Source organism: Amblyomma mixtum, chromosome 7 (genome assembly GCF_055824585.1).
Source record: "Amblyomma mixtum isolate Tamu chromosome 7, ASM5582458v1, whole genome shotgun sequence".
In the NCBI taxonomy this organism is placed as follows: domain Eukaryota; kingdom Metazoa; phylum Arthropoda; class Arachnida; order Ixodida; family Ixodidae; genus Amblyomma; species Amblyomma mixtum.
In genome coordinates this window covers 85,924,063-85,937,281 of record NC_143018.1, presented here as the reverse complement: position 1 = coordinate 85,937,281, position 13,219 = coordinate 85,924,063, and the positions used below count along the sequence as shown (strand labels likewise).

At 48.2% G+C, this 13,219-nt stretch overlaps 1 protein-coding gene across 1 annotated transcript; it reads left to right on the top strand.

Annotated features, from left to right (window-relative positions):
• The first annotated feature begins 253 nt into the window (after nucleotides 1-253).
• LOC149336705 (uncharacterized) lies at nucleotides 254-12,947 on the top strand. The gene is made up of 3 exons (XM_089554757.1): nucleotides 254-681; nucleotides 7,144-7,318; nucleotides 12,524-12,947. Exons 1-3 carry the CDS (start codon nucleotides 517-519, stop codon nucleotides 12,673-12,675), a joined length of 492 nt encoding a protein of 163 aa, XP_089410883.1. The 5' UTR covers nucleotides 254-516; the 3' UTR covers nucleotides 12,676-12,947.
• Nucleotides 12,948-13,219: the final 272 nt, after the last annotated feature.

Sequence of the window (13,219 nt, the reverse complement as noted above, 5' to 3'; positions counted from 1 at the left end):
ACTAGAAAACGACGTAACGCCACTCTGTTTGTCTTCGTCAATCTTTCTGCCCGTCTGCGTAGCGCTCTTCTGTCCGGTTTCGAACTGCGAAGTAACTCGTCCACAAACAAGTTCTGATAAGGCTCCTCCGGAAGTCGCTTTATATCTAAACTCGTTTCTCCTCCCGCGCTGCTAGCTTCAATGACTGCAGAGAGGCGGTTAAAGGGTTGAGCTTGTTTATTTCTGTACCGTCTGATGCCAAGGAGAGGGCAAGAGGAGGCGCACGCCCCGCTTGCCCTCGCTCGATTTTGCTGCCTTTTTTCTTTCGTTTACAAACTCGAGGCCAAAAGCGACGTACTTCTATTCGCAGCGTGTGTCGCTGGCTGCGGGGCCGCTGTAAAGCTCGCCGTCTGTAGTCTGCACACCTGCCCAAGCATTCGTAAGGGCGTCTGAAGAAGCAGTCGTGCAGTTGAACTACACCGGGCGAGTAACTGACCTTGCCGCCGCGGAACGGGCAGCAGCATCGAGGCTTCGGCGATGGGGATCCTGAATAGTCCACGATGCGTTCTCGGTCTGCTGGTTCTCTGCGCCTGCGGGGCATTCGGCGAGGATCAGCAGTCCAGGCAGTCCAGGCAGTCCACCAGTGGCAGTCGTGATCACGTTGAGCAACGTGACATGTTGTTCTGGCAGAACCCGAAACAGGTAGGCAAGGCTCTGTTGGTGTTGAAATATTAAGGCGGAAGCCTTTTATTCCTCATCGTTGTAAGCAGCAGTTGTCGACAGAAATGTCACGCTTTTCAGTTGGTCGAAACGGTCGTGAGGTCACAGTGCACGAATTTCAAACGGGGCCGATTGTACTTTGACTAGTAACCATGCAACCAATTGAAGGGATCGTATGAATTTCAAACGGGGCCGATTGTACTTTGGCTAGTAACCATGCAACCAATTGAAGGGATCGTATAGTGATGCTCCGAGTGAGTGGGAATTAGTTCAGTTAATTTACTTATTAGCCTAATTGACCTTTCTAGACAGACCAGATAAATAAACAAAACCGAGAAGGAAGTTTGTCGAGTTGGGGAATCGAACCAGGGTCCATCATTGACAAAAACATAACAGAAATTTGCACAGATTCACAGGCCGCGTACCGCCACTACCTACAGGGCGTGGCGACTCCGGCAACACACCGTATTCTTACCACGGCCACCTCTCTCGACCGAACGGTTACTCTGTCGTGGGTCCCTGGGCATGCCTCGATCCCCGGTAATGAGCGCGTTCATGCACTGGCCCGAGAACTCTCCTCCCGGACCCCGGAGGATCAGGCACCCAACCCTGCGCAAGAAGCCCCTTCGGTCCTCTCTACATATCACCAAATTACCACATTTTACAAATTCAGCCGCATGACACTGCCACCACCCCACAGTACCTTGTCGCCCTTATCCAGCGCCACATGGCGGCAATTACAGACAGGCTGCTTTATTTCACCCCACCGCCTCTCATGCTTTCATCCCACCTTTCCTCCTGATTGTAACACCTGTGGCGTGCCCAAATCCACACTTTTCCATTACCTTTGGGAATGTCCTTCCCCAAAGGCAGTATCCCCCATCCCCAATCCCACTCATTCTTCCTGGGAGGCTGCTTTACGGACCGCTCAGCCCGCCGGCCAGAAATGGCTAGTGGATCGGGCTTTACGTGAAGCGCAAGCCCGTGGACTCCTGGACCAGTAGGGGACCACCCTGGAAGATTTTTTTTTTTTTTTTGTGTAATAAAGTTTCCATCCATCCATCCATCCCGGAGTGCGAGACGAGCACGCTACCACTACGCCATGCCAGCACGATGGTTTAGAATGAACAAAGGCGCATTTAATGAATAAGGTGTCTTCGTTCACTCCCATCTTCCTCCCTTCCCTTACGGCGAGGTTCAGGTGTCCACCGAGGTATGCGAGACAGATACATTTCCTCTCCTCAAAAACAAATTTACCGACAAGCAAGGCGTAGAGCCGAACGGGCGATGGCGTTCTGTGGACTCCCTGGCAGTGTTGCAAGACGCTGTCGCATTCCACTCTTACAGGCGAAGCTTAACATCTTAACCACACATCAGTCACACAAGCAGCAACACCGCGCTTAAGGCTTTAGCCTCACTGCACTTTAGGTCAACAAAGTGCCCCCTTGAATTTTTTACCTGAAATTATTCGACGCTTCAAGGTCATTAACCCTGTTGTGCTTGCGGATATCAACCCTTCAGTTCTCATGTTTCAACTGTGGACATAAAAGTTGCTGATGCAATGTATACACTGGAGAAGGCGTTCCTGTCTAAATCTGGACGTAGCTTTAGTGAGTGCGTTTCTCTGTTGCGTGTCGTTTTCTGCTGTTCTTCTACTGCGACCCTACGCGACCCTACGCAACCCTACACCTCTACTCCAACCCCAACACCCGTTCAATACTTACTGCACCCACCAACTTCAACGAGCCAACTCAGTACTGCCACACCCACAACCGACTTAGCTCTATCTGCATGACTAGATATTGATGACGGATTGGTGAGCGATCGCACCGACGTGACGCATGGTCGCAAGCGGGACGCACGATTGCCCTACACAACACTTCCGAATTCAAATCAAAATTCCGAATTCAAAATTCCGAATTCAAATCTCGCGGGCTTCGTTTACATTAAACTGACCTTAAAGTTACTGTCAAGACCATGTTACATATCAGCACGCGTTGATCACCGTCATAAAGTTGGAATCCCATCTTGTCACACCAAATGTTTTCATGACTCATTCATACCTCGAACTTGTGCCAGCTGGAATCACCTTCCCCACGACATCGCAGGTATTTCTGATAACAATGCATTTCGTCAAGTCCTTAATGTTTCTTTCTGAGTATGTGTCGTTTATTACTGTATAAAAATTGCCTTTCACTGTCTACACACTGTTTTAATATATCCCTACTGCATTCTAATCTTATTGCCTTCCTGTGTTTTCAATTTGTCATGTATTCCTGGTTTATTTTTGTTTTCTCTTGTTGTTGCTGTTTAGACTGAAAATTTTATGTATTCCCACTCCCCTCTGTAATGCCTTCGGGCCCTGAGGGTACAATAAATAAATAAATAAAGAAAGAAATCAGAAAGGACAGTTCTCAACGTGCTCTCTAACTTGGGAGCGAAAGATTTGTTGTGCGGTAACGTTGTAAATATGGGTAGTTTAGCTTTGTGCAGCAGCGAATTAAAAATATGCAGATGATGACGATGAAAACTTTTTTAATTGAACCTAAAATTGGTGGTCCGGCACCTTATTCCAAAAGTCCATTGAATCTAGGTGTGACTGTTGCCCTTTCGGCCAGCTCCTGCCGAACTTACGGCTGGCTCTAAGCAGGACGGCATTTCCTCCCACCGCACAATCGGCGTCGCTTCTATCCTTTCTGTTTCCGTGTTGTCTTCGCAGACCTATACCATGCGGTACAAGTCCGGCACTAAGCCACAGCACACGCATTGCGGCTCATAGTCTTCTGGGTAGACTGCGTGATGTCTTTTCGGGCTTGAATACGTATTTTTCTTCAACCTTCTCAGTGTTACTTCTTGTTCCTCTTCTAGTTCTTCGTCCGGTAGCGCGAATAATATGTAGAAATGGTGAAGATTGTGAAGTGCTTGTTATCCGGCCTGGGTGTGACACAAAGGCAAATGCAGCACCAACAGCTGCTTATTGGCTGGAAACCGTAGAAGAGGAAGGTAAGACAGCTATGCGATGAAAGTTCAGTGCCCTCTACGCTTACAGGGAGCAGGCCGGACCGGCCGAGGTGATAACCGGAACGAGATGTCGAGAGAAATACGACTCTCGGACAGGACGGAATGTAGTACATAGAAGCGGCGCTCGGAGCGGCAGTGCTACGATACGCAACAAACAACTGCCTACCACCGTGCGCTACTAGAATCTTCGTAAAACATGTTCGTTTTTGTTGCCTTTTGCGTTTCGCCTCCATCGGACGCGGCCACCGCGATGGAGGCGAAATACAAAAGGCACCCGTGTGCTGTGCGATGTCCGTGCACATTAAAGATACATCCCCAGGCGGTAGAAATTATTCCAGAGACCTCCACTACGGCACCTTTCTTCTTTCAGTCCCTCCTTTATTCCTTCCCTTAGGGCGCATTTCGGGTCAGTTTCTGCGTCATTTCTTTCCCTAGAAAACCAATTTCTTGGCATTATTTAGCTGAAACATCCTGTGCAGGCAAAGCAGGGCGAAGCGGACATGCAGCCATTCAGTAGCTATAATAGTATACTTATAGAGGCGGGTCCGTGTTACAACCCGGCCAGATCAGTTAGTTACTCTGCTCAAGAACTCTCAAGTATGAGTAGGAGAGTAAAAAAAAAAACGAAGTTTATACAGGCGCAGAAATTTAGTTTCGTCAGGTTCGGGCTATGAGTTTCTGAAGACACGAGGGACCTCCTGGAGCTCGCGACATGGCCTAGGGGACGCAATGTTTAATACTGAAGCAGCTTGAGAGGCGCAGCTAAACAGCGAGCTCTTTTTGAGAAACAAAAAGAAACCTGCGGAGCTTTATCTTTGATTTTAGGATCACCAAGGCTTTAGGATATTCGCTGCAGACAAGCTCTAACAGTGATTAAAAAAAATGGCAGGTGCAATAAGAGTTTGATATGGCGTTTTTGCCCCAGCAGTAGGCTTTTAATATTCGTGTTTTCGAATACGCTTTTATTATTCCGCATTTCATTCCTAAATGCTCCGATGGCGACGGCTACGGCACGAGTACTGATTCCTTTCGCACCCGCTGGAGGTGCTAACGCAGCGCGCCTTCTAAAGGTACTTTAGTGCATCCTGTGCATCCTCCCTCTCTGCTCTCCGTCTCGCGATCCTTCGCTCCGCCCACACAGCCCTTCTATCACAATGCCCACGTCCAAATGCCCACGTCCAAAGTTCAGGCAGTGACGAGCCTCTCGCACTCCATCGCTCGCTTTGACGTTGGCGGCTTTGGCCCGAGCGCTAGTTTCTGTCCCTCCCGCTAGAAGCGATATTGTACTGCACATGCCCCTCTTCTTTACTTATCTCCCTCTTGCCTTCCCTCTCCCACTTCTTCGCTCCACCCACACAACCCTCTAGCCGGAAAGTCCACGCAGAATGTTCAGAAAACGCGGCCCAAGTTGCGTCCGTCGTCCTTGTCTCTCTCTCTCTCCGGCCAGCGCGGACGTGTCGACGTGGAAGTATCCCTCCCCTACCAGCGTGCTAAGGAGCACCTGTTACGTGGTTGCCATGGGAACCAACCGGAGGGTAGTTAACCTAGAAGGAGAAGAAGGGTTACCCTAGAAGAAGGAGGGTATGGCGAGATTTGGTTTTGGTTTTATGGGGTTTAACGTCCCGAAGCTACTCAGGCTTAGGAAGAAGTTTTGGCGAGAATGTAGAAAGGCGTACCACGGTAACTATCCGGAACATGACTGCCGTGGAAGGAGAACGAAGGGCGTCAATCTGCGGCCGCTGCTGCGAAACGCGCCGCCCGAGGGCAGGACCATCGGCTGCGCTGTGCTTCTAGACCGGCGGACTGTAGAGCAGATCGAGATGAAAGAAATAAGCGCCCTACACATGTGAGATCACTGTGATATTGCCTACCACAACTTATTGTAAAGTACAAATACCTTTAAAGCTGTCTCTGAATCTGAACGTTACAAAATACGGCTCCATCATTCGATCCGTGAACCTGGGCTCGGTAGCCGAACGCTGTAACCACTGAGGCCCCGCGGCAAGTCACTACAGCAAAGTTGTAGGCTAACAAGATAATAGTATCCAAAATTGGTAAATTGGTTTTCAAGCAAAGGAAATGGCGCAGTATCTCTCACACGTATTTCGACGGACACCTGAACCGCGCCGTAAGTGAAGGAACGAAGGTGGGAGTGAAAGAATAAAGAGAGAAAGAGGTGCCGTAGTGGAGGCCACCGGGATAATTTCGACCACCTGGGGGCCTTTAACGTGTACTGACATCGCACAGCACACGGGCGCATTTTGCGTTTCGCCTCCATCGAAACGCTGCCCCCGCGGTCGGGTTCAAACCCGGGTACTCCGGCTCGGTAGACGAGCGCCTTGGCGGGTATCTCCTCAGCCGATATTTTACTTGATGTCTTAGACTTCGGGTGTAATATGCAAATACTTTGGAGAACTAAAATAAACTCCTTGAGTTATTACAATTCTGGTAAAGAGAGAAGAGTTCCCGAGCTGTTTACTAAATAGTGGGTAAAAACTTCTTTATACAATTCAGTCTTATTGAAATGACGAGGCATATGTTACGAACACTTGTGATTCAAGCTAATTATGTTTACAGAAAAAGAACGTTTTCTATCGAGCTCACTTTTCAATTAAAGCACGCCGTCATATCTGCCAGGTGTCGCAGCATGGGGCGCAGTGTGTGCTCGGGAGAGGCCCCGCGGTCTTGAAACCACGAGCTGAAATCCGATTGCGATGCAAGCACCGAGAAACTCAAGAGAGACCAATACGACTTCGTCTTCGTCGGTGCGAAGCTTTGTTTCAAGGATGGGGAAATATGTATTCTATAGTGATAAGGCAGGCAACCATCTTTGCAATCACTTTTCCTCTTCTCTTGAGTTTGATTTGACATGTTTTAACCAAGAAAATGTAGAACACAGTACACATACGAGCCTGTAAAAGCAAAACAAGCATCTTGGTAGCAGCACAACCCGAAATATACACCAGATCATGATCATTAAACTATGGTTAGGAGTTCCAATTAAAAGAAAAGGGGACACAAACTTGAACGAAAATACAGCACATGAAACAGTCAGTTTAAGAAAATATATCATGCAAGCTATTGAGTCTTATCGGCACATAAAATATTACTCTTAAGGTCTTTTACTACCTCTTGTGCAGTACTTTAATAGGGGGTTTAACTGGCAGTAGGCGGATTTCGAAGATTCAACAGGACACGACACTGAATGTATTACTGACTTCCTCCATCAAGTAAGAAACTCAAACACTTCTAACTGCCGCTCAAAGTTCAACACGCCCATGGCCTACTTGCTGAACTGGCAGCGGATTCTTTGCTACACCTGTTCTCCGAATCCGTCCATCGCGTTCTGCGGAAGGAGTTGCAGAATATTGTGAAGGCGCCATCCTGGGCGAGAAAGCTAAAATTCTACTCTCTTTCTTCCAGAGAAACGACATCGGCGGTCCGTGCCGGAACGGCAACGACTGCCGACCAGAGCTGTGTTGCCTGCTGAGTCGGCACCACAGACGAACCTGCCAGCCACGGGCCGAGATGGGTGAACAGTGCACCGAATTCCAGGTCAAGGGCGGAGCCTATCCGGACCACTGTCCTTGCCTCGAAGGTATACGCAGCACTCTCTATCCACTTTTCATACGCTTTCGATCATTATAGCTGTGATCTAGGAGAGTGTGGTGAGGGGCTAGTTAATACGACATGATGAAAACAAAAAATAAGCGCGCAAAAAGGACGAGACAAGAGAAGAACTGCGCTTGTCCCGTAGGGTTCTTCTTCTCTCTTTTCCCATCCTTCTTGCAGAGTTATTCTTTTTAAGGCTAAGGCCTTTAATGCCTGATCGTTGTTGACAGAAGGTTGTCAGCAGAAGGTTGCCAGCAGAGGTGTCACGCTTTTCTAGTCAGACCAGGAAAAAAATCTTTGTACACGATGGGATTCTAACCACCATCCTTCCGTTCCGCAGCCGATCGTGCTAATGGCTACGCTACTTCCTGCCAACGCACATGTAGTTCTCATTGTCGAGGACGCTGGAGAGTATTTGGAGAAAGGCATCGAATCAGACGGATGCCTCCCAAACGCCCTCCAGCGTGTCTCCAGCATTCACAAACAATTGTGTGCTTAATTAACATCTTAACCCTACATCGGTGACACAAGCAGCAACATCGCGCTAAAGGCTTTCGCCTCACCGCACTTTAGGTCAACGAAGTGCCCCCCCCCCCCCTGAATTTTTTCTTATAGCCGAGGTATGTCTTGCGTGGCACACAAGTTTTTTACCGTAGCGATGACTTATTAGCCTATAGCTCGTCGTCTTTACATTTCATCCGTTGTTTCCGCGCTTCCAGCACTTCCACTTCCGCAATGGCAGTCGTTGAGCCGTTTTGAGTCATGAGATTGAAGTAGGGGTGTGCGAATAGTACTTTTGCAAACAGAATCGAATAAGAACAGTGTATCTAAAAAATGAATTGAATACGAATCGAATATAAGGGAGTAATTACTCTGGCATCCACCCAAGCGCAGCCATACGGCTACAAAGGAAAGCTATACAGCTTTCTCAGAAACCATAAGCTTGCCGTCCCGGTTAGCTCAGTTGGTAGAGCGACTGCTCCGGTGAAGCGGTGGTCCCGGCTTCGAACCCCGGACCAGGACGAATTTTTCTTTAACTGCGAAGTTTCTGAGAAAGCTGTATAGCTTTCCTTTGTAGCCGTATGGCTGCGCTTGGGTGGATGCCAGAGTAATTACTCCCTTATTACAAATTTACTCCACCTTGGGGGATTCCCCTAAACATTTGACCAACGAATCGATAATTGCTGCGGAACCAACACTACGCGAATCGCCGAGCCATTTCGCGGAGCTGACGCAAAGCCATACCGCGCATGCGCAGTAGCGGCGCATAGCTAGCGTGCCGGGGCCGCTGCCGCGCGCTCTCCATCTCCTCTCTCTCTCTCCCCTCGTTGCTTTCGCAGTCCTGCAGGTTTGACCAGATCGAAACCACTGCCAATATTTAGTACGATTCACCGTTACGGGTGCTAATCTTTGTACGGAACGCAATTCATTGCTAGCAACGAATATCTAGAGGCTGCAGCGCTGTCGAAGTTACAGCTGCAGCTAAGGTAAGGCGCAACAGTGATGTCCGGTATGAGGCACGCAGTGCGAAGTCATTATAATAACTGTGTGATCGTCATTTAATGGACCGCGCAAAATTACTTTTGGCTGCTGACGACAACAGTGGCGAACCAAAGCCACATCTCAGTTTATGAGAGGGACGATAGTTGTGCCTTCATTATCAGGCACGGAGGTCGGGTTTGCTAAACCTATCTGAATCCTGACTTGTTGCCCAGTCTTCCGGACCATACAGGGTCTGTTCTGAAAGTAGTAGGACTGGTTTTTCCCTGGGTGAACGGGCGGACGAGAGGCGGTCTGCGCGTGCAGGATCGTTGAAGAGGGATATAGGGATACACTCTTTTCTATTCCCGAGAATAAAATCGACGCTCAAGGGGACACATCACGGATCGGTAGCCGTGATTGAGAGAGCTAAACAGCATTCCGGTCCAGGCGTTCCTGGAGGCGTACGAAGACTGGAAAACTCATTGGCAGCAGCGTGCAGGTGCGGAAGGGTGCTACCTTGAAAAATTGTAATCGTTTGTACTATTCTCATGAAAAAAATTTTTAAAAAATGAGTCCTACTACTTTCAGAACAGACCCTGCATTTTCTAGCGTTATGAACGCTGCCACACGACTGGACCACTTCGGGTCGCTCAACGCCCAGTCTAATAGCTTCAGTATGCTAAGTGACATCCGAGTGAGTTCTGTTTTTCACACAGCGGTGGTAGAAAAGCACGGCGTGCCTAAGTATGATTTTGGGTCAGTTATTCGAAAAGTATTCTAGAACTTCTTATTCCCTTCATTCCAAATTTTTTAAAATATTCACAAATTCACTTTTTTAAGTTAATCGAATAGGAACATATTCGATTCAGTATTCGTAAATTCCGAATATTCGCACACCCATAGAGCTCAACTATGTGTCCAATGGCAACTTTTGTAGTTGCACACAAAGTTGAGAAAGCGGCAGAAAAGGCCGAAGACGTCGCTAAGGCATAGGAAGAGCCGACGACCGCTGTTGAGCGTCAAGCAGCAAAAGCAGCGTTTAGCACTAAGCGGGCAGGCCATCGTAAAAAGGAGAAGCGACTGAACGCGTCGGCACATAAAGCACAAAGAGCGTTGAAGGAATCCGAGTACGCTATTCAGCTAAAAAAAGAAAAGGCGAAGGCAGCCGGAGAAGCCGTGCGCGTTGCCTAGCTCGAATTACAGAAGCGGCCGAAGAATGGGCCAGGTTGAAAATCCAAATACCCTGACGTGTACCGGTGTGCGGCTACCATCGTCTATTAGCCGTTTTATAGATGCGCTACACATTTGGTACAGTTCCTTTCTTGCTGGCGCCTGCTTCTGATAACGAGGTTATCTACAAATCTTTTGGTGATATTTAACTGGATAGCTTGGCTGTTTGTGTCTCCGCTGGCATTTGCAAGTCAAAGGCGTATTCATCTCCCCACAAATATCGAGCTAAACTTTTAATATTTTTCTTCTCCACACGGTTCACAATCGTGACGTTGATGACGGCGTCGAGTGCTTTAGGGGCTTCATGACTGCCGTCTTGGAGTGGCCGGCGGCAGTCGTCTGGCGTAAGAGACCTGTGGCCGTAAACTTCCTTGACGTCAAGGCTGCTAGTTTTTTTTTTTTTTACGGCACGACCCGGAAATACCTGTCATCCATTTTCTGACAATTTCTACCATATATTATATGCTTTTCCATGAAAAGTGTATTGTTTTGCCATTAAAGTGCGGCCGTCGGTACATATTACAGGTTTGTCCTCCTCAGTTTGTCCTGAGAGTCCCATTCAGGCGTCCGTCAGAAAGACGACGATGCGGCCTTCTCATCGTAATATGTTAATATGTGGCAATTAGAACACGTAGCGCGGTACTGTGGCGGTGGTGGACATGGTCTGAGGCCTCCCGAAACGAATGTCTTCTGTTTGCGTCGGCACTGGTTCAAATGCCGCTAAGGGAGACTTTCTTTGTTGAAAAATAGGGAAGGTATTTTTAATCGCCCGAACAGCGCAGAGGCGAAAGCCCAAAGGAAGACCGCACAGTAAAAGCGCTTCCTAACTAAGTGAATCACTACCAACTCAGCCAAATCCGAGCCTCAATGTTTGTTTGTTTGTTTTTTTGCAACTATTTGTAGAGAAAAATTGTAGATACGTCAGAACTTTTCGGCGTCAGGTTGGAGTTTAGCTTTGGCATCAGCTTCGCCGAGGGTTCTAGGGGATATTCGCCTGATTTTGCCGAGGATGGTAGGTAGAAGTATTGCATGCTCAAAAGTTGTGTCACACCTGTACCATGTTCAAACAAGTTCTGCTCACATTCCAGAGTGCTGTTGCATTAAATAGCACTCGGACCTTTTCTGTGTTTGGTCTTCGTGCGCGGTTTGTGGTAATTTTCAAGAAAGTATTCTGGGCTTCCCAAGAAACGACGCTGAGAAGTGACCATTACTCCCTTCTTCAAGGCACGTAATTCTCGTAAAGACTTAGTTTTACTTCATGCAGGGAACCGGGCATCATTGAATTAGGCCTTCCACCTTCTTCTTAAGAAACTTCGCGACACGGAACTGGCGTAGACGTAGTGGCGGTACTTTTCTAAGCGTACACATGAGTGGTGAAAGAAGTCTGGTAGGACACGAACGTGCCGACTGGTCGAGTTTAGTTGGTTTTCTGTCTCAAGTATTACGGCGGAGTGATTGCCGGCAGAATAACGAAGTACAATCCCTCCAGTAGCTAACAAATAGCTTTGCAAAAATTATAGCATTGCACTCAAGTCTGCTAAGAGCGGAAATGCGAAAGCCTTTCTCTTTCCTCTCTTTCTCCTCTTCCTTTTACACTCCCTTAACTTCACGGGACTCGAACCCACGACCTTTTTGCTACAACAATTATCATCATTACTATCTTCACCACTAACACCATCATCATTGCGATCACCAATATCACTATCTCTAACTATCACCATCACTATCGTCCTCATCGCTATCACCAACTATCACTATCGCTAACAGAATTGGTGAACGAAGACCCCAGTGACATCACAGAGGACCAACTTCCGGCATCAACATAGCCATGTAATCATCGTCATCATCATCAGCCTGACTATGCCTACTCCAGGGCAAAGGCCTCTTCCATGTCTCTCCAATTAACCCTGTCCTTCGCCAGTTGCGACCACCGTACTCCCGCAAATTTCTTTATCTCATCCACACGCCTAACTTTCTGCCGCCCTCTGCTACGCTTGCCTTCTCTTGGAATCCACTCCGTTACCCTTAACAGCCAGCGGTTATCTTGCCTTCACATTACATGCCCTGCCCAAGCCCACTTCTTCCTCTTGATTTCAACTAGGACGTCATTAACCCGCGTTTGTTCCCTCACCCACTCCGCCCGCTTCAGATCTCCTAACGTTACACCTATCATTTTTCTGTCCATAGCTCGCTGCGTTGTCCTTAACTTAAGCTGAACCCTTTTCGTTAGCCTCCACGTTTCTGCCCCATAGGTGAGTACCGGTAAGATACAGCTGTGGTATACTTTTCTCTTGGGGGATATTGGTAAACTGCCATTCATGATCTCCGAGAACCTGCCATATGCACCCCACCCCATTCTTATTCTTCTAGTTATTTCCCTCTCATGATCCGTATCAGCGGTCACTACTTGCCCTAAGTAGACATATTCTCTTACTACTTCCAGCACCTAACTCTCATTGACACAAACCGTTCCTCGCAGGCATCTGTTCCCCGACCCTGGATGGGCGCTACAACATAGGTGACAATGCAACATGCGTGCCATCCCAGGAGGAGAACCAGGAGCCGCACCGGCAGCGGGATGGACACCAGTTCTCTAGGCCTGTGCAGCGAAGGCGGCTTCGGTCCTTCTAACGGCGAAGAAAGAGCCCAGTGGAGATGGCTGCCACCACTCCGCATTCCATTACACCTTCCAGCGCCTACTATACGCACCGAGGCATCTCCTTTATTACTATAACCTCATAAAAGCCACAACGACACAAGGGAGGCTCCAGCTGCTGTACTCCAGCCAGGAAACCTGGAGTCGAGAGTTGGACTCAAAGGACGTGCTTCCTGCAGTCCGTCTGGAAGCAAGTAACCATACGACGCCTCCAAATAAAAGTCTAAAAGAAAATGTCTGGTTTCAACCTGACTGCTTTTCAGTTTTTCGTCTACTAATTGACTGAGGAACAGGCACGCCGAGTTACGTGCTTTGTGCGGGAAAAAAAATTAAAGCTAATTTTTCAGCTTCCGGCGAAAAAAGGTAGCAGCGCTGTTTTTTTCGTTAGCATGCCCATGAAAGTACAGGTTTTGTACCTATCAGCGGAACCGGTTGCTTCTTTTCGCGTAAAGAATAAACAGGAGATGGCGACACAATTCACCACAAAACACATCTACAACATACAATATACGATACAGC